General features: G+C 39.6%; 2 protein-coding genes across 6 annotated transcripts; both read left to right on the top strand.

Annotated features, from left to right (window-relative positions):
• Positions 1–839: 839 nt before the first annotated feature.
• Positions 840–13,267, top strand: slc66a1 (solute carrier family 66 member 1). 4 transcript variants are annotated; one of them, XM_027151559.2, is made up of 8 exons: positions 840–996; positions 5,938–6,133; positions 7,024–7,153; positions 7,346–7,430; positions 7,731–7,897; positions 8,025–8,117; positions 9,662–9,847; positions 11,373–13,267. In XM_027151559.2, exons 2-8 carry the CDS (start codon positions 5,940–5,942, stop codon positions 11,478–11,480), a joined length of 963 nt encoding a protein of 320 aa, XP_027007360.1. In that variant the 5' UTR covers positions 840–996; positions 5,938–5,939; the 3' UTR covers positions 11,481–13,267. The 4 variants fall into 4 exon arrangements, with proteins under 4 accessions (XP_027007360.1, XP_027007361.2, XP_027007358.2 ...); XM_027151557.2 differs by lacking the exon at positions 840–996 and adding an exon at positions 2,464–2,619; XM_027151560.2 differs by lacking the exons at positions 840–996; positions 9,662–9,847; positions 11,373–13,267 and adding exons at positions 2,463–2,619; positions 8,289–8,563.
• Positions 12,628–27,437, top strand: nr1h5 (nuclear receptor subfamily 1, group H, member 5). Of its 2 annotated transcripts, XM_027151555.2 has the most exons (12): positions 12,628–12,759; positions 13,433–13,561; positions 16,233–16,359; positions 19,033–19,389; positions 20,006–20,146; positions 21,532–21,683; positions 22,312–22,407; positions 23,535–23,634; positions 23,733–23,849; positions 23,937–24,029; positions 24,848–24,961; positions 26,708–27,437. In XM_027151555.2, exons 1-12 carry the CDS (start codon positions 12,655–12,657, stop codon positions 26,914–26,916), a joined length of 1,740 nt encoding a protein of 579 aa, XP_027007356.2. In that variant the 5' UTR covers positions 12,628–12,654; the 3' UTR covers positions 26,917–27,437. The 2 variants fall into 2 exon arrangements, with proteins under 2 accessions (XP_027007356.2, XP_027007355.2); XM_027151554.2 differs by lacking the exon at positions 12,628–12,759 and having other exon boundaries at positions 16,225–16,359.
• Positions 27,438–27,837: the final 400 nt, after the last annotated feature.

Below are 27,837 nucleotides of genomic sequence, written 5' to 3'. Positions count from 1 at the left end.
GAAGATGGAGTTTAATATGAATATTTTATTTTTAAAGAATGCTATTTTAGTGCATTAATGGTGTAGTTTGTCATTAAAAAAAATTAAAAGGTGATTATTTAAATATAAAAACTTATATAATCGCTGTTAAGTGAAAGTATAAATTGCAGTATTGCCGTACAGTTGATCTGACTAGTTTCTTATATTTAAGCTTTTGTTGACATTTTTTCTGGCCCTGAAACTAACTCCGCCCCCTGTCATTAGGACCCACATAAAGGACTTTACACTTTTGAATCTCTTTATGTATGGTCATGCTATTATTATTTCTCATTTAAAACAGAAAAAAACACTTTAAGGCTCTAAAACTTACATCACTCACTAAAACTTACTTTAATCTCATTTTTATAACCAATCTTTCTCTTGTGCGATTGCTAATCCAGCTAGTAAAAGTTAGGTTTGTAGGAAGGTAGAGAGAGATTTCATTGAACAGTTTTAGTCATAGTTAGCAAAAGGAAAACAATTACTGGATCAAAAACTTTTTATTTAAGACTTTGTAGAGAAAAACACCATGAATCGTTTGGGAATCGAAGAGTCGATTCTCAAACGAGCGAGCTGAACCAAATGACCCGATTCCTTTACTAGAAGACGTATTTGCTTTAAATTATGTGACTAAAGTGTCTAATCTACCTTATTCTAATTCGAAAAAGACGTTGTTCAGCATCAGGAAGGAAGGAATTACACATTTATTACATTGCATCATGGTTAGCACTGTGAAAGAAGAACTTCATCTGGATAGTTGGAACAAACCCCACTGTTCTTCAGCTCAATTGTGCTGAAATGCAAAACTTTTGATCATATGAGAGGCAGTCAGCTGACCTGTGTGTGCGGTTGCATCCTAAATCACACCCTATAGGATATTTAGTGAACTACATAGGGAGTTTAAACCATTATTAGTCCCTTAGGTGTAATCAGTCATAGGTTGTTGGAGATCCAGACTTGTAGGGTTTACAACGAAAGGTAAACTGAGCACTCGAGTGTTTTACATTTAAGTATCTACAATATGTTTAATGACTTGTTTTAACATGTAGTCAATGACAAAACGTATATTTTCATTTTATAAGCATGATCTGTATGATTGGTTATGATTTTGATTCAAAGTGGTTGGATTTCGGAAAGACTTTCTATAGTAAACCAGTGTGAAAATGCAGACAGCTTGTAGGAAAGATTTGGAATAGTGAGTTGACTCCTGGAGGTTAGGAGTCGATACATAACCGTGAAGTTTATTCGCGTACAGAAAACGCGTTAGTATTATTATGTAAAAGGTTTTGGGAGTGAGCAAGACTTGCTGCTTACATCTAGTCAAGTTAGCTACATAATTCAATTTAATTTGTGAGTGTCGATTCTCAGGCATAGGAATCGGTTCAACGCTACGAGTTTGATTCGGCTCAAGTTCGCCAACAGAAAATGCTTACGACAGGAAAAAAAATTACAAACGAAGCATAATTCTGGAACATATATTGGAACATATAACATGATGGAGTTGTTAGCTGCATGATTCTGATGACCCTCGTGTGCAAAAAAAACAAAAAACGAATCGGATTCTCCAATTCCGTGTGTTAGGAATGGAGTCGACTCAGAAAACGCGCACAGAAAATGTATATTTATATTTTTAAGTAAATAAAAATTATTATAAATAGGTATATATATTAATAAATATTATCCCAGTTATTGTTCTTCTGATTCCTCTCATTATTATTATTATTATTATTATTATTATTATTATTATTATAAGAGGAAGCAGAACAATAACTGGGATAATGGTAATAATGTTTTATTATTATTATTATTATACTTATATTTTTTCTCGGCCAATTCACAATAATATATAAAATTCAGCTTCAGCATTTTATACTTTTTAAAATCATAGTTTAGAAAATCATAAAATGGTGAATAAAAAGCATGTATGTCTTGTCTATCACAAAACAACTAAAACGCTTTCATTTTCGGAATCTAGAATCGATTGTACGGAATCGATTCTTTGAATCGACTCCATTGATTCCCAACACCTGGAATAGGATGGGAAAAGTCCGGCACAGCAGCTTTTTGTTTTTGCCACAACGACCTCTTGATCGAGTAAAACAGGAACGCACCACGCTGCAGATTCTGAATCTGCCCTATATTATTGTGTTCACTAGTCGCACTATAGTGAACAATTAAAAAAAACAAACGTTTTCCCAATGAAAATCATCGCTTTTCAGCTGTGCGCCACGAATGTAGTTTTCTATTAGTGTTTTTTTCTGATATGTAAGTCTCAATCCGATGGGTTACATCTCAAAGATCCTACGTACTCCCTTGTTTCGTGCACTACATGACGCGTTTTGTTATCGTCACTGTTATGGTCTAACTAGTATGACTAGTCTAACGAGATGTAAAAAAAAATATATATATATATAGTCTAACGAGATGTTTATTAGAAAGACTGAGACATTGAGGTGACGCACAGTTATGACGCCAGGCATACGCTAGCCAATCAGAACCGACATTCTGATGACAAAGTATTTCTGGGCTGTTTTTTTTTTTATCTTGCGCTGCTGTACAAAAGCCTTGTTTTTCTGTCTGACTCGACGAGCCGAGGTCCAGGTAGGATTGTTTTCTTTTTATAAGATGAATTAATTTGGATAGGATTCATTTCTACACCAATTTATCCGTTTTATCATCCAGTCATGTCACATACAGTTTATTCTCCTCATACTCTACACATAATGTGCCTTATTTACATCCGTACTGTTGTATTTATGTATATGTGTATATAATCATATATATACACACACACACACACACACACACACACACACACACACACACACACACAAACCTTACTGTACATTCTGCCTAATATTTCACCTTCATATATACATACATATGTAGTGTTTATGTAGTGGACTTGTTTATTCACCTTTAAGATATTTTTTTAATGCCATAGAGTTAGAACCATTTACTTGTTCTTTTTAAAAATGTCCACACATCTCTGCACTGTACATAATGTTTACACACACACACACACACACACACACACACACACACACACACACACACACACACATACACACACATATATATATAATTGCTACTCTTTGCCCTTCTGGTAGATGCCAAACTGCATTTCGTTGCTGTGTACCTGTACTATGCAATACAATAAAGATCTATCTATCTATCTATCTATCTATCTATCTATCTATCTATCTATCTATCTATCTATCTATCTATCTATCTACACAGCTATCTAGCTATCTATCTAGCTATCTGTCTATCTGTCTATCTATCTATCTATCTATCTATCTATCTATCTATCTATCTATCTACACATCTATCTAGCTATCTATCTAGCTATCTGTCTATCTGTCTATCTATCTATCTATCTATCTATCTATCTATCTATCTATCTATCTATCTATCTATCTATCTACACATCTATCTATCTATCTATCTATCTATCTATCTATCTATCTATCTATCTATCTACACATCTATCTATCTGTCTATCTATCTATCTATCTATCTATCTATCTATCTATCTATCTATCTATCTATCTATCTATCTATCTATCTATCTATCTGCTCTTTTGTTTAACTTTATGCTGCTGCTGCTGCTGCTGTTGTTGTTGTTGTTGTTGTTGTTGTTAAAAGAGCTAGCTGATATTCAATAACAGCAGCTCGTCCTGTAGATCCGGCCACAAGGCAAATCACATGTTTATGTTAATGCGCCTGTGTAACAGATATTGTTTCTTTTGTAACAGGTAATTCCACTTAATACACAATAAATTCCAAGTAGTGCGGTTATTTATGAAAGAAAAACGTATAATCTTTGATATGATGACTTTTTCTTCGGGAGATTTCAGCTGTGATGTATTTTGGAGTGTAATAACATGTACATAGCCTTAGAAACGCAAATGAAAGTCATTATCGCTATTTCTCTATATTTACACACCCAGATGTCAAACAGATATGATCCTTGCTTTGTTTATTTGAACTTTATTAGCTACCAACCTTGAGGAAGAGGATCAGGGCATGTGAATCTTGTGTTTTGTGTTTGTTTAAAAGTTACTGTTCAGGTAATTATCCTGACAGCGGTGAAGTAGAATAGATGATGAGAAGAGAAGAAAAAAGCTGTTGATTGGTTTTTATAAGAGGAAATATACATTTCTACCCATTACTAATAAGTCAAGTGTTCTCATTCTCAGTGTAACTGTGGTAAATAATTAATGACAGCATTATAACAGATTAATAAGTTAGATTTGTTTTCAAAGGAAAGGTGTACGAGACAGTAGTGAGAGCAGCTCTGCTGTATGGGTTAGAGACTGTAGCAGTGAGGAAAAGACATGAGGCAGAGATGGAGGTAGCAGTGATGAGGATGTTGAGGTTCTCTTTAGGAGTGACGAGGATGGACAGGATTAGGGACGAGCACATCAGAGGGACAGCTCTGTTTTGGGGACAAGGACAGAGAGGATAGATTGAGATGGTCTGGACATGTACAGAGGACGGAGATGGTTATATTGGTAGAAGGATGTTGGAGATGGAGCTGCCAGGTAAGAGGTCAAGAGGAAGGCCAAAGAGGAGATATATGGATGTGTTAAAAGACGACATGGAGGTAACTGGTACGAGAGTAGAGGATGTAGAGGATAGAGTTAGGTGGATACTGATGATTCACTAATAAGCAACCCCTAACGGGAAAACCCGAAAGTGGAAGAGGAAGAAGAAGTTAGATTAGTTCAGTACTTGCCTATCATTGGTCCGTCAGAATTATACAGATCCTGCAGCGTCAGGGTTTCGTAACTTGGTAAATTTTCTGCTACAGGATAGACCTCAGGACACAGGACATTGCTATTTCCAGTTTGTCACGACAGCGACAAACTGGATTTTAATTTCAAGAATCGTTTAAAGTTGCTATAACAAAAGTGATAAACGGAAATAACTTGTTTCAAATACATGAACCAACCTGTTTTTAACATTCTAACTGCTATACCACAAAAATCTAACTGAACTGAATCTTTTTGAACTCTTTTAACAACGGACATTGTTTCAAAGCAGCTTTACAGAACATAAGACATATAGTACAAAATTTTAAGATTAAATATTAGACAAAAGGTTCAAGATTACAACTAGATTTGTAAAGTTTGTCGCGACAAACTTTGATGTTGGCTTTGACGGTGCAAGTATTCGCAAAGGCCGGTGCTTGTTGGAGGCGAGTGGACATAAGGGTCAGTGTTACTTTTGGAGGCAAGTGGACAGAAAGATTGTGAAAGCTACTGGACCTGTCCGAGTTCGGTGTAAATCGCTCAAAACTTGCCGAGTTATAAACTTCCAAAGTTTATAATGGAAGTCAATGGGGAAAAAAAGCCATTTTGAGCTTCCGTACCAGGAATGCCGGAATGCCGATCGCTTAGAAAAGTAAGAGCAACAAACTTCAGACCAGGGTCTACGACACATCCGAATTTGGTGCATGTGGCTCGAAAGCCGTAGGCCGCATTAAATTTTATAAAAAGTTGGCTAAGAAAAATAACTTCAGTAGGAAAACAGAATGTTGGCTCCTACAAAGCCAACATAATTAGATTTCTTTTTAAATGGGTTTGCATTTGTCCGTATTGAGCAAGCCTGAGGTGTCTGAGGGGACCGTGGAAGAGGAAGAAACCTCGAGAAGAACCAGGCAAAGATAAAGGAAGAAGATGTCTTTTATAACGTAATTACAAATGATTGTAAACGATGGTAGTATATGAGGAATAAACACTTCTGGTTATTGAAAAAACAAAATCAACAAAAACCGAAGTGTCAGGACGCATCATACCGTCCTGACACTGTCCGTTATAATAACAGTGCATATTTTATTTACTTATTTATAAACTGAACCTTTTGAATTAATTCACAGTGTAGTAGAATTCATCGTTTCTCTTTTTTTTACAGACATGTCAGAGGGAGATGGTGTGCTGTCCAGTACGAGCTTTCTGTCCAGCGATGGTGGTAATTTTAGCTCTCTTTGCCCAAATGGCTCAGAATGGATTTGGTCCAAACTCGGAGAGTGCACTCAGGACACCCGGGACATGGCCAGTGTGGTCCTAGGTCTGCTGTCCATCGCCTGTTTCATCGTGTCCTCTTTCCCGTAAGTCAAATTTCCTGACTTTATACGTCATTCACACTAAACCTTGTTTAAATCATAATCTAGGGGCTCTGGGTTGTTGATCGGAGTATCAAGGGTTCAAACCCCAGCACTGCCAAGCTTCCACTGTCGGGCCCTTTAGCAAGGCCCTTAAACCTCACAGCTCCAGGGTGCTGTATCATGTCTGACCCTGTGCTCTGACCCTAACTTCTAAAGTTGGGATAAGTGAAGAAAGAATTTCACTGTACTCTAATGTGTATGTGACAAAATAAAGGATATAATTCTAATCTGGTAAAATTCCATACATATTTTATGTTTGAGTTTATATTAAATGTATTAAATCATCCAAGATGTAATCAGTGTCCAGTTTTTGTTTCTTAGGATCATATGAGCTGATCTGCAACGTACGGACAAGATTTGCTTTTACTAAGTAACTGTAAAGACTGTAAAGTTTTCTACTTGTGTTTCAGTTGTAGTGGTTTCATTTGGCCAAAGCGTGAACAGGAACAGCGTTACCAAAAAAAACAAGTTTTGGTGTCGATAGGAAAGCTGGTATTTCTTGTATTTGTTTATAGCACAACATTGTCGAACAATTATAATCTGTCATTTCTGAACAAATGATGTCTAATTGACAAATTGCTCTGGTATAAGGGGAATAAAACACTATAAAGTACATGCTGTTAGAGGACAATAATGAGATAACTATGGTGAGTTTTATCTTCCACTGTTTTTTTTTAATTATTATTATTTATTTATTTTGTCCAGACCTCTTTTATGTATTCTGTTAATAATAATCAGAGGGTTTTTTTTTTTGTTTTGTTTTTTTTTTTGCAAGAAATCAAACAAAATGACTGCTTGATATTGTTTTGTTGTTGTCTGTTTTTTTTTTTTAGGCAGTACTACAGCTCGTGTAAGGCCGGGAACATGGACAGCGCTTTATCCATTTGGTTCCTGTTGTTTTGGCTTGCGGGTGACTCGTGTAATCTCACAGGCTCGTTTTTAGCTGACCAGCTTCCTCTTCAGGTAGGAATCCGATACATACGGACGTCGATAAGCTCCGAGTCGATGAACGGCTTTCCCCTTTGGTGTGTTTTTATTGGAGAATCTTGGGAAAGATTAAAACATTGCTAGAAGTCAACCAATTAGCACTTTGTGTCTGTCTGTTACTAGTATGGTTTTCTGGCATTTTTTATCTTCTTCTTGTGTGTCCTACAGAAATACACCGCGGTGTACTACGTCCTGGCCGACCTTTTAATGTTAAGCATGTATACGTTCTATAAGACGAAGCACCTACCACGCGGTGAGTCGCTTGTATCAGTAACATATTTTTTAACGCGTTGATACTTCAGAAGCGTCTCTTGTTGTCTAGTAGCATCTTAAAGCCTTAGGTGTATGTTAATGACGGGAACTAGGCTAATTTTCTAGACACGACATTGGAAAGGTTTCCTCAACACCACAACCACAACATTTTGTTAAGGGAAAACACTGAAGTAATAAGTAATACCGATTCCTTATCTATATATCCGTCGGTCAAATTAGACTTTAGACGTGAATTATGCTGATGTGGTGATGAGCGAAATTCTTTCTCTTGGTTGTGTAGGTGACCGCAGGACGGTGCTGTATGCGTTGGGTGTGCTGGGTACACTCGGGACATTTTCCTCTCTGCTGCACTCTCCTGTCTCTGATGTACACACACGCATCTCCTCCTCGGGCTTCAGGGGCCGAACGCTGCTGGCTGTGGATCAGCTGAACGCGAGTTCAATAGAGGTGATCGACGGCAGTTTTTTTTGTTAACTTCTTCATTTCTTTTTTCGTTACAGTCCGTGTCGGTTGTCTGGTGAACGTCGTGTCCGTCCTGACGTGTAGCACGATGTTGACTTGTTTTCTTCTTCAGCCTTTCAGCACAAAGGAGATTATTGGCTTCACGGTCGGCTCGATCTCCTCTGTGCTCTATCTCTGCTCCAGACTGCCACAGATTTACACCAATGTAAGTAAAAGTAACACGATAAAACTGAGTACCAACTGATACCGATAACCATCGGATAAAACTATAAAGCTGTAAAATGATTTTTTTTTTCCCCCTTCGCTTAAAATGTAATTACACAAATGTCATTTTTATTCAGTTAGACTTGTGATCCTGTGCACACTTTCCTCACAGGAGAGGAACCCAGTGTGTTCTGCTGCTGTAGCTGGAACGGTGGTGGCTCTAATGGTTAAGGCTCCTGGGTTGTTATTTGGAAGATCAGGGTTTAAGCCCCAGCACTGCCAAGCTGCCACTGTTGGGCCCTTGAGCAAGACCCTTAACCCTCACTGCATCAGGGGCGCTGTATCATGGCGCTGACCCTGTGCTCTGACCCTAACTTCTAAAGAAAAGATTTCCGTCGTGCTGTAATGTGTATGTGGTTATAATAAAGGCCTTTATGCCTCAAGCTTTATGATGCTTTAATATACGCTTTTTTTGCTGACATTAAGTATGCTGACATTAAGTATGCATTAAAGTATGCATTAAGTATGCTTAATGTCAGATCCAGCTAATTCTCTCACTTCACATCACATCGTGTCTTTTCCACTTAAGGACTCCGGCTGGATGTTTTTTGTTTTTCACATCATTCTGCATAAACTAGTGTCTGAAAATCCCACCAGCCCATCATATCTGGCACCATCATTCGTGACACCGAGTCTCCGAGGTCACGTTTTTTTTTTCCTCGTTCTGACGGTGAACATGAGGTGAACATTAAGTTCTGCAGTAGAGCCCTGCATGGGACTGATTTTTTATAAACCCGCACCCGCCCGCTCCCGCTGAATTTCTGACCAGGACCACCCGCGCCCGCAAGCTGCGTGTTCCACTCCCGCCCGCACCCGCAATGTTTGTGTCCACTCCCGCAGATTTTATCTTAAGAGCTTGTCACAATTTTGATTGTATACAAATGATCAGACAAATTATTAGTTCAGACTAATGTCCAGAATAACAGAATTAAACATGATTTCATTTAAATAAGATAAATTAATACTAATGCTAACACTAATCATCTTCTCAACGTCATGTGTTGACTCCATTCTTATTAATAGGCTACACGCCAAACCCCACCGGGTCCCGCGGATCTCCCACTAAATTTTCTGACCGCCCACTCCCGCCCGGGGCAAAGGTGAAACCGCCCGCTCCCGCGAGATTTGCGTTGGGTCCCGCGGGAGCCCAATCCCAATGCAGCCCTCTAGTGTGAAGCTCTTGACTTGTATCTGCATGATCATACACACCACACTGCTGACAAATGATTGATATGGAATTGACTGATATGTTTCGATTAACATAAGCATAATCGAACAGGATTCTGTAGGTCACGTATGTACGACAAAATACCGGTCAGTGGTCAGTTTGTTTTGTTCAGGATCTCACTAACATGTTCGGTTTGCTTTGTTCCAGCAGTATGTGTTTTTATGCCACTTTCCATTCCTCACAGCATGTTCTGAACGCCGCCCCTGGCATCTCTCACCTTCACTCTTTCTCATCTCCTTTCTCTTTTTTTTTTTAAGTTTCGGAGGAAGTCGACAGAAGGCGTGTCGTTCTTTCTGTTCGCACTGGTGATTCTGGGTAACGTCACGTACGGGCTGAGCATACTGGTGAAGAACCCGGGGCGAGGGGAGAGTGAGACAAGTTACCTCATACATCACCTGCCCTGGCTCGTCGGCAGCCTGGGGACGCTCTCGCTCGACCTGGTCGTATCCTTTCGGTCCTAAAAACAAAGAGAGCTTCATTTAATATTTACAGAATTTGACCAGAATCCCAGTTCGATTCTTGGTCCTTGTTTTATTTTTTTAAGGAAGGCATTTTAAGGAAAGTTTATTCATACCAACCACTTCAAGGGTTGTTAGGTTTGGGCAACAAAAGTGTTAGATAAGTAGAGATTTAGGCAACGTGAAACCCTGTACACCTTTAAAGCGTCCAACAGCGTGACTACTAACCCAAACATTTTATAAAAACATTACTAATGCAGTAGTGACATGTAAAGCTACATCATGTGCGATGTTGTTGACTAAAACAAGCGAGCGAACGGAAACTGTATTGATGTGACTCATCATGTTTTGCTTCTAAAGAGCAATGAGCTTAATTCATTTGTCAATTTGTGTGTCATCTGTGTGGTGTGTGTGTGTGTGTGTGTGTTTGCATGTGTCTGTATGTGTGGATGTGTGCTTCTGTGTCACTATGTAAGTATGTGTGTGTGACCATGTGTCTTTATTTGTGTGTCTAAGTGTGTGTGTGTGCATGTGTATCTGTGTTTTGTGTGTGTGTCTGTGTGTGTGTTTGTGTGCTACTGTGTGTAAGTGTGTGTGACCATGTGTCTTTATTTGTGTGTGTGTATGTGTCAGTGTGTGTGTTTTGTGTGTGTGTGTTTGTGTGTGTATCTGATTATGTCTGTGTGTGTATCTGTGTGTATATATGATTGTTTGTTTGTGTGTGTTGTGTGTGTCTTTATGTGTATGTATCTGTGTGTGTGTGTGTGTGTGTATATGATTGTGTGTGTGTGTCTTTATGTGTGTATATGATTGTGTGTGTCTTTATGTGTATGTATCTGTCTGTCTGTGTGTATATGATTGTGTGTGTGTGTGTGTGTGTCTTTATGTGTATGTATCTGTGTGTGTGTGTGTGTGTGTGTCTTTATGTGTATGTATCTGTGTGTGTGTGTGTGTGTGTGTGTGTGTATGATTTTGTGTGTGTGTCTTTATGTGTATGTATCTGTGTGTGTGTGTGTGTGTGTGTGTGTGTGTGTGTGTGTATATGATTTTGTGAGTGTGTGTCTTTATGTGTATGTATCTGTGTGTGTGTGTGTGTGTGTGTGTGTGTGTGTGTGTGTGTGTGTGTGTGTCTTTATGTGTATGTATCTCTGTGTGTGTGTGTGTGTGTGTGTGTGTGTGTGTGTGTGTGTGTGTGTGTGTGTGTGTGTGTGTGTGTGTGTGTGTGTGTGTGTTTGTATGTGTGTATATCTGATTGGGTCTGTGTGTGTGTGTGTGTGTGTGTGTGTGTGTGTATGATTGTGTGTGTGTCTTTATGTGTATGTATCTGTGTGTGTGTGTATGATTGTGTGTGTGGTGTGTGTGTGTGTGTGTGTGTGTGTGTGTGTGTGTGTGTATCTGATTGGGTCTATGTGTGTGTGTGTTTATCAGTGTGAGAAAGAAGTGATCATTTCTGATTAAGGAGCTCTTGCTGTCTTGTTTATGATTCTCTCCCTTCACTCCTCCTGCTCAGATATCTGTTCAGTTTATGATTTACAGCAGAGCTTCAAAGAGGAAAGTCAGCAGAGCTTCAAAGAAGACAGCAGACAGTGATGAGACCGCGGCTCTCCTGAATGACTGACTGAGTGCTCGGACCTCCAAACCTTCACCACGCTCGACCCCCCCCCCCCCCATGCCCCCACACCAGAGCACCAAGGACTGTCTATAGCACGTTTCTTTCTCTTTTATTTTATATTAACACTAGTTTTATATCAAGTGATGACTCGAAACAACTTGAAACCTTTTATAGCTTTTATTTCTTGCAAAAAAAAATCCCCCCACCCACCCCACCCACCCCCAAACAGTGCAATATATTCATCAGGAGAAGATCCATGTGTGTTTGTCATGTACAGATGTTAAAGATCACATCTTTCGTTTACAGAGTTTTGTTTTTAGGAATAAATCGTCTGTATGTATCGTACGCTTTTAATTTTGTAAATCGGTTTTAATGTTTTGACGGTAATTTCGTTCGAAACTCTGTACAGAGGATTTTTTTTATTTTTTTTGCCTTACATTCAAGTTATCTTAGAATGTTTATTTTCATTTTATAATGCAAATCTAAGGGCAGTTGTTGGGGGAGGATGTAAAATTTTACCGAGACATTGATGAGTCCTTTCAGAGGTATTTGTGCTCGTGCGATAACGGTGGTGTTATGAATTCAATAACATATTGACGCTGATCTCTCATTTTACTCTAATCCAGGTCCTTGACCTTTAACTGGTTTTTAATATTGTTTTATTATTCACATTTCATCTGCCCCTAGATTAACAGCTGCCCCTAGACCACTGTAAGTTTCTATTCAACAGTTTATCTTCCCTCATTGCAGTGAATTTATCCCAGGTGTTGAAACGATCTGGAATACACACAGATATTCTACGTATTTGTGTCATAGAGCTCAGACAAAACAACTCCTTTAATTAAAGATATGCTCATGTAGGAGCTAATATCTCATTAATGTCTGCTGTTTTCTTTCTCGCTTTCAAACGAGTGACATTACACGTATAGAAAAGCTTCCCTTTGTGTCTCTCACTTAGGTGTCAATGCATCACAGAGGCCTCACGGCTGCTGGTACACCAGTGTTACGACTGTAAAAAGCATTCTTTATTTGTGGAAGTCCTTTTACTCGGCGTGATGCCGGTCACGGTCGTGTGTTGTTCCTGGAAAAGGCACTCGTGTCGTTTCCTCTCATTAGCCGAGTCTCTGTCGTTAGTCTCGTGTGAGTTAGGGGAACTGGGTTGGAATGTGTGACCTTAAAAATGTCCCCCTTGCCCTCTGTGAGAGCCCACCCAGGCAGGAAGAGGGTCAGAAGAGTGTGTGTGTGTGTGTGTGTGTGTGTGTGTGTGTGTGTGTGTGTGTGTGTGGTGACAGTGAGGGAGTGCAAGTGCGATTGTGTCGCTGCGATTGTGAAACTCCAGGATGGAGTGAGAAAGGCAGCAGGGCTCCACGAGGCCGCAGGAAGAGTGCAGAGATAGTGACGGCTCATCCATCAGCAGCCTGAACGGGGGCTGTTTATAAATACCGAACCTCTGGGAATGTTCTAATGAGAGCCTCGATTCAGACACGAAAGCCATCGCTTTCAATCCTTTCAAGTAAATCCACTCATCTTAGACATTTTCACCGAAACAAACGTGATATTTGGTCTTGTCACATTCTCTAAGTGTACACGAGATGGGGCCGAATAGTTGAGCCATTACATTAAATCTGAAGATAAGTGAACAAGATTGAATAAAAATATAAATACAACAACAAAATTCTTTATTAAAAAAAAAGATAAAGACATTTTCTATAAACTGTATTAAAATCTTGCTCTTATACTGCTGTAGTGTTATCATGTTAAATATGAATTAAATTCTCAGAACAAAAACTATATTTAATGTTTTGGGCATCTTTATTGTGTGTTTGTGTGTGTGTGTGTGTGTGTGTGTGTGTGTGTGTGTGTGTGTGTGTGTGTGTGAGTGAGTGTGATAATGTCGTATGCACTGGTATGTGTTTGCGTGAACAGTTTGAATTGAGGAGAAAGTGCTGTTTGTTCAGTGTGTGTGTGTGTGTGTGTATTTGGTGAGTGTTGGATGTCAGAGGCTGGCCCTATGTCAGCATTACAAATGTACGGAGAGTCAAATCAAGAGGATATTGGACGAGCCAACGCTGAGAACATCAGAGCTGGTGAGTACTCCAGAATCCTGCTTTTATTTCTTAAGAGTCCGTAACGTTTATACAGCATTTATTTCTAGGGTAAAGACTCCATCGTGTCCTTTCCAAGATACGACACTAAACGATAATGAAACAAAGGTTTAAGTAAAATTCTACGTAATGATATAGAGTGTGTTTTAAGACACAAGGACAGGATGTTGTGTGTGGTCTTTGGTGCAGGAATTTAAAAAGCCTACAGATGTTTATTGTTTTTGAGGAGCAGCAACAGATTAGACGTCTATATACTGTACATTTAACTACAGCACTAAGAAGTGTTAATGTTTATTAATGCCTAAAATCACCTCGTTTTAAACTATTATAAAAAATGTATATAGAGTTTCAGATTTATATACGTAAACATGCGTACATTTTGTTTGTTATTGACTTTGTCTAGTGAAACTTTTTTGTGTTAGTGGTATTATTAAATACGCAAATTAATGTTCGTCATAAGTGTATCTCTCTCTCTCTCTCTCTCTCTCTCTCTCACACACACACACACACACTCACACACACACACAATCTACCTATCTATCTATTTACTCTATCTATCTATGAAAGTCATTACATTTTGTGTTTTAAATACAAAAAGAAAACCAAAAAAAATTTCAATCATTTTTATTGTCATTTCCAGTCATATATCACGTTTGATTTGATTTGATTTGATTTATATCTCACGTTTGTTAACGTAACTAAAGCTAAATGTTGGTTCTATTTACATAAGCAGTACATATATATATATATATATATATATATATATCTCAAAAAGAGGTCACTGGGGCATCTGAGAGTTCAAGGCAGAGTTAGAGGAGAGATATGCGAAAAGAGTTTACGTTCAAATGAACCAATTAGTGTCGGTTATCTGTTATGACGCCTCATTTTTCTCCTGCTCTGTCATGAATCAGGATAAAAGTGCAAATGGAGCTTTCAGTCTCTAAATTCCAAAATGACAAGCGATTATCTCCTCTGCTGAAATCTCTTTCGCTGACCATGGACTTTAGTCTCCTCCCTGCCCACACTGATGCAGCCTGCAAGGCCACTCTAATCTAAGAGTCTGCTTCCTGTTAGGATCCATAAACACAACAGCATTGGAGCCAAAATATGTTGTTGAGCATAAAAAAAAAGAGATGGATGGATGGATGGATGGATGGATGGACCATGTTGTGTGGTTCAAATGGGGCAAATTAAACGATCGAGTATTAAGCCGGTGTTATTAAGCGTGTCCTGATATCTTCCAGCCAAAACGTTTCGGGAAGTTCAGGATCATTAATCTCTTTTGCCTTCTAACACAACTCCTACTCCCAAAGGGTTTTGCAACACAAGACCACCCCTGCCCCCTTCATCCTACGAATAAGCAAGCTATACATGTTGCTATTTATGGTATTCATGAAAAATGAATGAACGCTCAAACTCTTTAACCCGCTCGCCTCTCCGAGGGAGTTCAACAGTCCCGCTCTTTCTCACCCTGTGTGAAGTGAAGCTGTGTGCGGCAACCAGGCAAAGGTCCTATTTTCCTTCTGTTGGATTTGTAAGGAAACGACCTGTGAGTCATTTTGATGGATGGCAAAAGAAATAACAAAAATCCTCCCTTCATCGGGATGTAGAAATGCTAATAATGGCTCGATCGTACGCGCTCCCCCACATGGACACGAAGAATGAACCGAGAAAGTCGCATCAATTTGCCACTTGGAAAAAAGGTCGCGATAGTGCAGTGTGTATATAAACATTTTGTGTATGTGTGTGTAAAGGGTCTACAGGATGGTGCCTAATTTTGTTGTGTCCAGTCAGGGTCTGTGTGTGTGTGTGTGTGTGTGTTTGGGGGGGATTGGATAAGGGGTTAGTTGAAGCTCCTAAAAATCCTAAATCCTCAGGGTCAAATATTAACTGCAAGACAAACAGAGCTGTAGCAAACAGTGAAACAGAGCAAACAGTCAGCAGAGCATCAGAGATGAGCCGTCTATCACTCTCTCCTCCCATGGGACGCACAAATCGACCGACATAGACTGTGAACACACACACACACACACACACACACACACACACACACACACACACACACAAACAAAGGCAGCAGATAAGTCACTGGAAAACAGGAAATCCACTCTAATCTCTCGTACTTCAGCAATTTTATATGGATCGTTTGATCTTTTTATCGATTACTGAAAAGATTTGAAGCATCTACTGTATGATGAATGTCATGTCTTAGAGAAAGTAAAGACACAAATGACTTTGTGTTGGCAAGATTTGGCTCCCAGGACAGCTTTCATATCTAGAATCATGCTCTGGACATTCAGGTGGCTCATAAAATGTCTCCAGCTGGATGTCTTTCTCCACAGCCAAACCTGCAGGGACCAGTAGGGACTCGCCTCCGTTTCATGAGCCGCTCTCTGAATCCGTCGCCAGAACAGCTGTTGACTCGTTCCATCCTCTTCTCACACTCCTTATCCCATGTCTCCATGCACTCTGACCTCCTCAGACCTCTACGTTCTGCGTTTGAATCAAAGCGTCGACTAAATATAGATCCTCCAACCCTAAGACATGATACGGTCTACGTCAGAAAGTTCTACTCTTTTAACAGAAAGGAGCAGGAGATGTGTAATCTTCTCCACGGTTCTTAACCATGTCCTGTTTTGCTTAAGACGTGCAGGTCTCTGAAAAGTTTGGGAAATCAGTAGTGGAGATGAGAGAGTGGATGGATCCTGAGATGGGCATGATGACCGGAGGCTACCTCTCTGGAGCAGACGCTTACGGCATTGCAGAACCGCAGTACTATGGTAAGGAACTTCCTGTTCAACCTCCCATCTAACTTTATGTGAGTTCATACAAAAAAATTTCGTATGTTTTATATCTCAGTTGTTTGGTTCTAACGTCAGTGCAAAACCAGTGATCTACGTAACTTGTGATTTCTAGGTGTCGATTCATTCATTCATTCATTCATTCATTCATTCATTCTTTCTTCAATAAGCACTTTATCTTGGTCAGGGTCAAGTAGTATCCAGAGCCTATTGTAGGAATTCTGGATGTGTGATGGAATACACCCTGGATGGGTTGCCAGTCCTTCACATCATGCACACATATGTTCCCACACATTTGCAAATTCACTTAACAATGTGTTTATGGGTGTTATAAGAAAACCAGATAATCCACAGGGAACACACTTGTACACACGTATTATATGTGAAGCACCGCACAGACATTAACCTGAGCTCAGGATCGAACTCGAGACGGTGAACCCGTCAGGCGCCGATGCCGCTTACTGTGCCACAGTAATGGCAACACCACTGTATTCATATTTGTAAGATGATGGCAAAATATGATGTAAGGATTGAGACAGCGATTACATTACATTAAATTACGTGAGCAACGCTGTTCACCGACATGGCTGTTTATAGAGAACTCCGGCAGTTTACAAACAGATGCGAGCTCGGCCGTGTCACACAACAAATCCCAGGCTGAACAAGACGGAAAACATCTGGGAGAAAAGAGAAGTGGGAGGCTGAGTGATATGAATGAGATGCCTTGTCACAAACAGAGAGCGGAAAACACGAAAAACAGTGAAATCTAACAACCGTGTGGCTGCAGAGAATAATTAAAGGGCTCCTGTTGCTTTTATTGTTATGTTTTTAAACCTTAACTATTACCACGAATATTTGAACCTTGTGGCCCAAGTGACCCTGTTCTGGAACCTAGGTATAATAAGAAGCTTAATGGCGTGAGTTTTGTTTTGTTTTTTAATTCTGTAATCATTTGGAAATAGTTGTGGACGTGTCCTTCCTACATAATTGTGTGGGTGTGATTACACAGAAAGCACAAAACCTGGGAAAATTTGACTGTATGGCTCCTACATTTGAAGGCTACATAAGAACACGTTTGTCTCAGGCCTGTCTCATACTGTACTTTAAGATTGTAGGATGACTTAGTGGTTAGCATCTTCCCTCACACAGCCGCTGCCGTGGAGTTTGCATGTTCTCCCCGTGCTTCAGGGGTTTCTTCTGGGCTCTCTGGTTTCCTTCACCAAATACCAAAGGCATGAGTTTCAGACTGATTAGTATCTGTAAATTGTCCATAGTTCATTTAATATTTTGGGTCAACCATCCAGTGTGATGGGGAGTGTGAAAAGTGGTGAAGAGGCGAGTGCAGGCGTGTTGGAGTGCGTGGAGAAAAGTGTCAGGAGAATTGTGTGGCAGAAAAGTGTCAGCAAGAATCAAAGGAAAGGTGTAGAAGACAGTAGTGAGGGCAGCTCTGCTGTATGGGTTAGAGACTGTAGCAGTGAGGAAAAGACATGAGGCAGAGATGGAGGTAGCAGTGATGAGGATGTTGAGGTTCTCTTTAGGAGTGACGAGGATGGACAGGATTAGGGATGAGCACATGAGAGGGACAGCTCAGATTGGCTGTTTTGGGGACAAGGACAGAGAGGATAGATCGAGATGGTTTGGACATGTACAGAGGACGGAGATGGTTATATTGGTAGAAGGATGTTGGAGATGGAGCTGCCAGGTAAGAGGTGAAGAGGTAGGGCAAAGAGGAGATATATGGATGTGTTAAATGAGGACATGAATGAGGACAGGGAACTGGTGTGAGAGTAATGTCCAGGATAGAGTTAGGTGGAAAAAGATGATTTGCTGTTGCGACACTTAACAGGAAAACCAGAAAGTCTCTAAATTGTTCATAGTAGGTAAATGAGTGTGTGTGTGTGTGTGTGTGTGTGTGTGTGTGTGTGTCCTGTGATGGGTTGGGATCCTGTCCCTAGGTGTCTGCCGCTTTTTGTGCCCTGAGTCTCCTGTAAGACTTCAGGCTCCAGCGGTGTAGAAAATAGATGGATGGATGGATGGAGTGGCATATAGGAAAAAATATTCTCAACAGAATTCAGCAGCTGCCCAAAGACTACTTTATATAAATTCGTTTAGAGTAAAGTTTGTCGTTCTTTTCTTAGTACAACACAATGTACTAAGTGTAGGTGTGAATCAGAGCAATCCTGTCTCGCTTCGCAGATGTGTTTCAGAAGCCGTGCCAGAAGTAACACGTGTTCTCTCTGTGGAATCACTTGCGAAATGGTTCACAAATCCCTGCGCCTGTTCTCATAAGACTTAAGTTTCTGTCTTTATCGATTCGGCATGATCATTAAAGGTCAAAACAAACGTAATCTAAAATCATAAACCTCACAAAGCTCTTCAGCTGCATCCTGTTTCCAGAGTCACAAAGTGGTTCACAAGGTCTTGCGCTGTGTCTTTTATCGTCCCAGTGGACACGTTAAAGCCATCAAATTATTCCAAAATCACGGGCTGTAGACGTGTATCACGTTCCAGACAAGCATGTACATGCTCTTTGTGAGTAAACTAATTTCTGTATCTCTTTACTCACCTTCGCTTGCGCATCCCATTGTGCCACATTAGAAAGAATTTTTCTGAAAAAACAATTACATCGAATGGTGTTTTCACTTTTCACAGATGTGTTGGTGGATCCGTTGGGATATTCATACCAGGACCTTGATCTACAGGCTTTTCCCTATAGTCAGCAGCACTACAATCCAGCTAACATGCAAGTCTCTGTGTACGGACCACCCGGGTCTCAGCCATGTACCACAGCGTACCCGTATAGCCCACAGTATCCGGAGCCTCCATGTCAACCAGATATGGAGCTGTTGCACGGCCAGACGAGAGGCAGCATGAGCACAACCCCAGGCATGAAGAGACCCCGACTGGGGCCTGGAGCTCGGGTGAAGGGTCAGGACGAACTGTGTGTGGTTTGTGGGGACAAAGCTTCAGGGTACCACTATAATGCTCTGACCTGTGAAGGCTGCAAAGGTGATTTATGCTTGTGGCAGTTCAAAAAGAATTCTGAAATAATTACTGATTTTTGGTACATTATTTTGTTGTAAAATTTTGCTGCGATATATGTATATTTTTAAAGCCGACTTAAAGGTATATGGCATTATTTTAAACCTGAAATTGGGGAAAAAAAAAAAAAAAACCTGAGCAAAAAATGTTATCACGTTGCAACGTTATTTTTAGAAAAAAAATGCAATAAATTTCCCCCTTTTTTTTGTAATTTCCTCGTCTATAATTGTGTAATCATTTCACAATAATTATAAATATTCAAAATGTTCTGTCACAGTTATATTATCTATGAATATACTGTAATAATTACTTAGGTAGAAGGAACGAATTTGTCCTACTATGTATTACTGATAACTACAAAACCATTGAGAAACACTTATTTATATTAAAGGTGGATTTTGTAGCTAACTAATGTACGCATCATTCAATTATCCATTGTTCATCTTTAGCACTTTTCACAGTCGGTGGTCAGGTCATAAAAATGTACCCCGATCTGTATTTTAGCAGTTCTTCTTGTTCTTCTCTGTCATCTGCAGAGGTTGCTTAATAAGCAGTTGCTAAGGCCCTCCTGTGTCATTTGCAGGCTTTTTTAGGCGCAGCGTCACCAAGAAAGCCGTGTATCGTTGCAAGAGTGGTGGCAGCTGTGAGATGGACATGTACATGCGTCGCAAGTGTCAAGACTGCCGACTGCGCAAGTGCAGGGCCGTCGGGATGCTAGCTGAGTGTGAGTTACAGACTGTTTTTCATCTTCTCGTGAATGGTTAATGATGTAGGGAATAAAACACAGGGTTGGGGTGTGTGCTGTTATAGGAAAATAATCAGTGATGGGGTTTTGTGATACAGCCTGATGGGAGCCTGTAAGCACCTGAATTTGATTCATTTCCTACTTATAAATTTAAAACCGTGGATGTTCCTGTGTATACTGTGCGCCTCGATGTGGTCTTGTGGTATAGATTTATATTAAGAATCATGTATATTTCTTACAGACGGTGCTGGATTTAAGCCTGGCTTCCACTGAGAACTAGACATCTAAATAAAATCGAGTTGATGTTATACAGGAAGTGATGAGGACACAGTGCCAAACTGATTTTTTTCCCCTAACAGTTATGTTCCAGCATTGTCTCCCAAGAGCATTAATACTTTCCATAGATGTTCTGTATGTCAGACATAAATAATTCATCTAGCATGCATACCAAATCTGTTATATATCAGCTTTAGCAAACTAGACAGATTAATGACTACATATACTAGAATGTTTTCATATTTAACTGATGATCTGAGATCTTAATGACACAGGGGGGTAAGAACAGTTTACCTCTTGTGGATGTATATAGATATATATTATACTCAGCTGCTCATTTTATTAGCCCCAATGATGATGTATCTATATATAATTGTCCATATTATGAGATAAATGTACATAAATCATGTACAGTGCATGCTCAGTCACCCAGTAAGTCTACACTTACTGGTTGCAGCCTGTCTGTTGCTAGGTAGAATTTGCCAGTTCTCCTCTACGTCATCCGTCAGAGGAAAGGACCTTTGCTGATCTGGATCATAGATCATTCCCTGCACAGCTGTAACACGATAGTGTGTGTAGTGCCTGCACAAGCATATCAGGTGCAGCGGCATTGCCGTGTTCATCACAAAACAACAAAACCTAACACAACAAAAGATAGAGGACGATTAACACAATGATAATGGTAATGGTAAAATGCATTATAAGATGTTACACCGAGAGTATGTCAGGCTTATAATTCAGGATCTTGCTCCCGAGGTGGGCCAGTATACTGGCTTTAGTACACTTCTACCAGATAATCCGCAGTAATTTTACTCCTTACCGATAAGAATATAAGAGGTTTGAGAATGGATTGCTAATATTTCTGTTTCTTTTCTTCAGGACGTGTGTTGCACTATGTAGGAACTTACTCCACAAAATGGCTTAGTAGAAGTGGAGAGTCATTTATTTACCAGCCCCAAACCACACATTAGGTTCATGCCATAGTACCTAATAAACTGGCCACTAGGTGCATGTGTATAGCTGCTAGAACATGAAACAGAATGAGAAAGTTGACTTGTGTGGTTCAGCTTTTTGATGTGGTCCTACAGGTCTGCTTACTGAGGTACAATGTCAGTCAAAGAGGCTAAGAAAGGGGGCCAAGCACCGAGGAGACTCGCTTTCAGTCTCTGCTGCTGAAGATGAGGAAAGCAATGAAAGTAGAAATGTGTCCTCTACCAGCAGACTACCTGCGCCAGCACGGGTATGAGCTACGTATTTAAACTCAAAAGGAGCTACTTTTCTGAAGGTCTTTAGAGGTGTTCAGACAATCGCCGGATTTATGTCATTGTTTAAATAATGTGATACATGCTCACATCCTATAGAGCAACTTCAGTCCATCGTTTTCTTTCCCAGAAAAGTGGACTTGAACTTGCTTTAGCAAATCATCCCATGGACTTCATCATTTCTACTGAATGGTGGGAACATCCCTGCTATCTAAACACATTGATTCACACTGGAGGCATCATGAGACCAAGGTCCAGAGTTGTCTACTAGTAATCAAGTCATTTAAACATTGGCTTCCTTTACGCTTCCATCACACCAGGTTTTTTTTTTTAACTATCATGATAATTTATACCTCCAGACCCCATGATGTCATACCGAATGTTTAGAAAGCAGGGATTCACTGCTGAAACCTCTCAGAAAAGTGGCATAACGTGTCCAAGACATTGGGTTGCCTAAACATATCACTTCCACAAGAGAGCGTAAATATTTGTTATTATAGATCAATTCAATTATTCGATTCAATTATTATACCTGGCCAGTATTTAAATTCAGAGTTTCATGCTCAATAAATACGGTTGTTTTGTTTGGATTTCTATGTGTTTAAGGTGCCATCAGGATTTTCCAGAGAGCAGAAATGTGTCCTGAACAGAATTGTAGAAGCTTATCGTCGGTATAGAGCTCAGGATGGCACTCGTTTTTGGGTGAGTATGTCAGCATGGCTTTAGTGTGTGTCATTTCAATGTGTGTGACCCCACTGATTTAGGAATAGCCCTAGCACTGCCAAGTTGCCAATGGTGGGCCCTTGACAAAAGGCCCTTAACCCTCTCAGTTGTAGGGGTGCTTTCATTGCTGATACTGTGCTCTGACCCCAGTTGGGATATAGGAAGAACTAATTTCACTGTGCTGTAATGTATATTTGACAAAATCAAGGATTCTATTACATGCCAGTTCCAGGGTATCCCCTCATTGGTTTGTTGGTTGGTTGTAAGGGATTCTGTTACACATGTGACTTAGCATAATCCATCTTAAGACCATTGCTAAAAGGGTAATTGGTTTTGTAAGGTAAATCTAGAGCCCTGAATAGGTGCAAAACATTGTTTCACTAGCAAGCTACAAAAACACACAAACATTGTTTTCCAATAACAAACCTAAGAGTCAGGAAGAACTGAAAGTGAATAGCAACAACATGATACACATGATAATTATAAGCTACTGTTGTAAGGACGACCAGGGGGCACGGTGGCTTAGTGGGTAGCACGTTCGCCTCACACCTCCAGGGTCGGGGTTCGATTCCCGCCTCCGCCTTGTGTGTGCGGAGTTTGCATGTTCTCCCCGTGCCTCGGGGGTTTCCTCTGGGTACTCCGGTTTCCTCCCCCGGTCCAAAGACATGCATGGTAGGTTGATTGGCATCTCTGGAAAATTGTCCGTAGTGTGTGAATGCGTGAGTGAATGAGAGTGTGTCTGTGCCCTGCGATGGGTTGGCACTCCGTCCAGGGTGTATCCTGCCTTGATGCCCGATGACGCCTGAGATAGGCACAGGCTCCCCGTGACCAGAGAAGTTCGGATAAAGCGGTAGAAAATGAATGAATGAATGAATGAATGTTGTAAGGACCTGTATATCAGGTTAAGTGGTTGTCAATTATATATTTGAACTATGAGCTTTAGTATAAGTTATGTTTTGGTCTCTACATTTCCAGTTTCTGGTTGAGTTTGTTGTTTTTTCTGTTCTAACCTACTATGAGCTCTGAAAATTGTCAGTCAAAAGTCCACACATGATTATGTTTGGGAAAAACCTGTCCAGAAACCCGTAATATTCTTCTCATTTCAGGTGTCCCACTGGTCCTGTTTACACGACAATGCTGATCGTTTGACGGACTTGACTCCTCTTGAAATAGAAAGACTTCTGCAGTTCTCAAAGAGCATACCTGGTTCGACATAGCTCTTCCCACAGAATCAATACAAAGCTGATGACATCAGAACAGGATTGATTAGCTAACCTGTGCATGATGTTTGTTTGCTTGTTCAGGGTTCGAGCTCTTGGACAGTGCTGATCAGAACATTCTTCTCTCCAGCTCATCTCTGGAGGTCATGTTCTTGCTCTTGGCTCAACAGTTCACTGAGAATCCATCCCTGTACAGCTCATGTAAGGTCTCATAAATTTGTGTGCTCACTACTCAGGAGTCTGAATCAAGTAAAACGTTTATATTAATATGAGACTCTTTTTCATCAGCTCTGTATTCTGGCAGTGCGAGTGACTCAAGCTACAGCTGTTTGAAAACCTCACAGTCTAAGGCTAGCAGCCATGATATGCTGCTAAACTCAGGTGACTGTTTGCTACCGTGAGATCTTTTTATATTGTACTTTTATTTATAGTTATGCAGTAGGGTTTAATAACATGTTTTATGAGCTATCGTAAGCTATCTGCACTTTAAAGACAGAAGCCTGTCTTAACACCAGTGAAATATATGTTGTTGGGACATATTTAATGGTTGACAATTTCTCCTTGGCTAACATTTATAGCTAGCTAGCTAGATAGATAGATGGGTTACTTGTTTATAATACTTGCCTTAATGTAAGTTCCTAGCAACCTTGCCTACACACTTAGATGACGCTTAACCTATCACTGCCTAGCTTGATAACAAAATATAAAAAAAATATATTAAAATATATTAAATTCAAACACCTACTGTTGAATTTACTGTTGAATTTACTGCTAATCCTGCAACAGTACTGTGTTTAGGTAATATGACCAAATAAGAACTAATCAGTTCTCTTATATACAGAACTCAAATATTTCTTCTTATACTCTTCATTGCTGATGATAGGGAAATATTTCTTGCTAGTGACTAATACTTTGACTAACTGTTTACACAATATATTAATTAGCCCAATGTTATTTAGCTTGGCTACTTGTTTATGCAATATAAATACTTAGACTATATATATATAAGCGCTATCTACTTATCTGGTAACATTAGTTACTTATTAGTGCTGTTTTTGTTAGATTAATAATGAGGTGAAATGTCATAGGATGACAATTTATTTTTATTACAATTTGCTAAACTCCTTGACCCAGCGAGAACCATGGAATGTCTTAGCAGCAGAAATAGTGTCCTGTTTCTGGTCTTTTTCTGTGGACAGGGATGAGTGAGGAATTCTTGGGGCCTTTGCTGAATTTCTTCCACAGTATGGCAGCTATCTCAGTGACTGATACTGAATACGCTCTTCTCGTTGCTACGTCGGTGCTGTGCTCAGGTCTGCATTGTTTTATCAGTCTCCTGTCATTAGATGTAGATAATAACTTTCGGATATATGACAAATGTTCATGTGTTGTATTCATTTCACCAAATAATAATCTGTGGGTTTAAGAGATATTTAATCATGTTTCCATAACAGCAGCTCTTGCGGTGTTTCCAGCTCCAAGGCACACCGTTTGATATCAGTACGCTCATTGGAATATGTAGATAGAGCTCAAAAAGAGGTTTATTTAACATTTATGGAAAGAGTCTACAGTCTGAACACTTTATATTAGTCAGTAAGTTTTCTATCATGGACGAGTCTTCAGGACAGAGGACTTTTTATGCTTTGGTTTCTGTATGACAACAAACTGCATCTTTCACAAGATGATTTAAACAGTTTGGGACTTACCATAGAAATCATCCAGTTTCATGGTGGTCCATATTGTGTCAGGACGCATTACATTAGCCCCTCGGCTATTATCTTCCCATAACACCCCTATCTTCCCAACTAGGGTTGCAAAGGGGCGCAAAGTTTCCGGTAAATTTCTGGAAACTTTCCAAGGGAACTTAATCTGGGGAATTTTGGAAATATTGCAAATTGGAGACATTACGGGAATTTATGGACATTTACGGGAATTTATGGGAATTATTTGGAAATATAGGGAAATGTATATAAACTATATCATATACAAACATAAACATTTAGTTTGGTCATAAGCAGACATGCATGCAAGGTAATACAAATTTTAAAAAATGATGTTTTAATTGTAAATAGAACTTTAATTGATTCACAAAAGTAACACAAAAAGCATAATAAATATTATTATGCTTGTAATAAACATAATAAACTTAATAATTGTAGCAAAACATATTTACCTATGATTGCTGTAATTTTTTCTAATTAGTAAGATAGTTATTAAGTTTAGGTATTGGGTACAATTAAGAATGTAGAATAAGGTCATGCAGAATAAGGCATTAATATGTGCTTAATAAGTACTAATAAATAGACAATATTCATGCTAATAAGCAACTAGTTAAATGAGCCTAAAATAAAGTGTTACTGTGCATGTTATGGAAGAACACAAGTACATGCAGGGGGTTTGGCCTCAATGGCCCTCCAGTAAGCAGTTAACTTAAATGGCATTAAATCTTGTTGTTTTTAAACAAAATTATGCTTCAAGTTTTTTTTTTAAACTCCATTTAAGTTCCTTGCTTTAGGCAACTCTGCATTTTTTAAAAATTCCCAGTTCATTTCCATATATTCCCATTAACTCCCATGGAAAGTTTCCAGCCTTGAAAATTACGGGAATTTTGCAACCCTATTCCCAACCCCCTAATTGATGATGCATCAACAGGGTTTTCCTTTTCTAGTGAAGCTGCTTGCATTAGAATTTGTAGTGACTTGCATGACGACTTCACGTATTGATAGGTTTGCAGATTACAGTATCCGTTTTTTCCCCCCACTGCTGTGAAACCTAAAACAGGAAGGGACCAGTTAGAACCCAGTTGCATTTTGACTGCAAACATTATTTCACTATGAAGCAGTCATATAACTTTTAAGACACTGCACTACTGATCAGAATGTTGTGAGCTCAAATCTCAACACTGCCACTGTTAAGCCCTAGATTAAGGCCTTTAACTCTCTTATGCTAAGCTGTATACAGTACATGAGATAAATGTAAGTCACTCTGGATAAGTGTGTCTGCCAAATACCCTAAATGTTGTAGTGATATTTTTCCTCTTTCCTCTGTATGTGAGGCAGACAGACCATATCTGTGTGCCATGAGCTGCGTAGAGAACCTGCAGGAATTTGTTTTGGAGCTGCTCTCCAAGGTGTGCAGGAACGGCCAGGCTTCGACTCACGGGTCAAGCCGTTTCGCCAGGCTACTCGGTCGGCTAACAGAGCTGAGGACGCTGCAACATAACCACATCACACTCCGGCCGCAGCAGATCTGGGACATGCAGCATTGAGACTCACCGTTCAGGAAGACAGAGTTCCTGTGTTTCTAAATGTTCTGAGTAGGCGTGTTGGTGTAAGCACAGAAAACGTGGTGTTAGTCGGGATTTTGGCACAACACAAACAACAGGATGGATCAGTATTCTTCCTCTGATGGACTTTATGAAAATGGATGTTGCAAAGAAACTTATTTTTGATAATACAGTAGTCCAATTCAACGTTGTACCTTTGTACAAACGTATTTTGGCATGGAGTTTCATTTATTTTTCACTATATTTGATTCCTGACTTAAAATACAATACAAAAATATACAAATTTCTAAAGCTGTTGTCTGGTCTGGTCTGTTAACATTACACTTAATCAGTTGTATTCAAAATTCAGTTGTATTCAGGTTTCTAACAGAGCGTCTGCGTCAAATGATGGCGTACTTCAAGTAAGACGTTTGTCCATTTAAAACGTTTAAAGGGGCAATCTGTACATTTTTGAGCTTTTTGTTTGTGAAGTGAATAATAAAGAAACCTTTCTCTTTCCTGCACTTAACTGTGCCCTGTCTGCCAAAACTACAGATGGGTGATGCATTGTTTTTCTTTTGTGAAATGTATTCATGTTTAGTTTGACCAAAAGCAAACCATTTTAGACAGCAATTGCAGGGCTTACAAATAGATGACAAACACTACACCTAAACCAAAGGTTTACTTAAACCTGCCACTTCTGTATGGAGAATTGTCAGTGACAGAGGGAAAAAATCTTTGACAGTATAACTCCTAAACTTAAAATAAACTATTTCCTGTACTTTCTTTTATGCGGACAGGAAACGCATCCTGTTGTAACACACTGAGGTTTTACTCTGCTTTTCCAACACCTGAGTACAGCTTAGGACAGTGACTGCATTTCAGTGTGGCATGACTTAAGACACTGATAGTTTTTCCATCTAA

Source organism: Tachysurus fulvidraco, chromosome 14 (assembly GCF_022655615.1).
Source record: "Tachysurus fulvidraco isolate hzauxx_2018 chromosome 14, HZAU_PFXX_2.0, whole genome shotgun sequence".
Taxonomy (NCBI): domain Eukaryota; kingdom Metazoa; phylum Chordata; class Actinopteri; order Siluriformes; family Bagridae; genus Tachysurus; species Tachysurus fulvidraco.
This window is presented reverse-complemented; position numbering and strand designations above follow the sequence as displayed.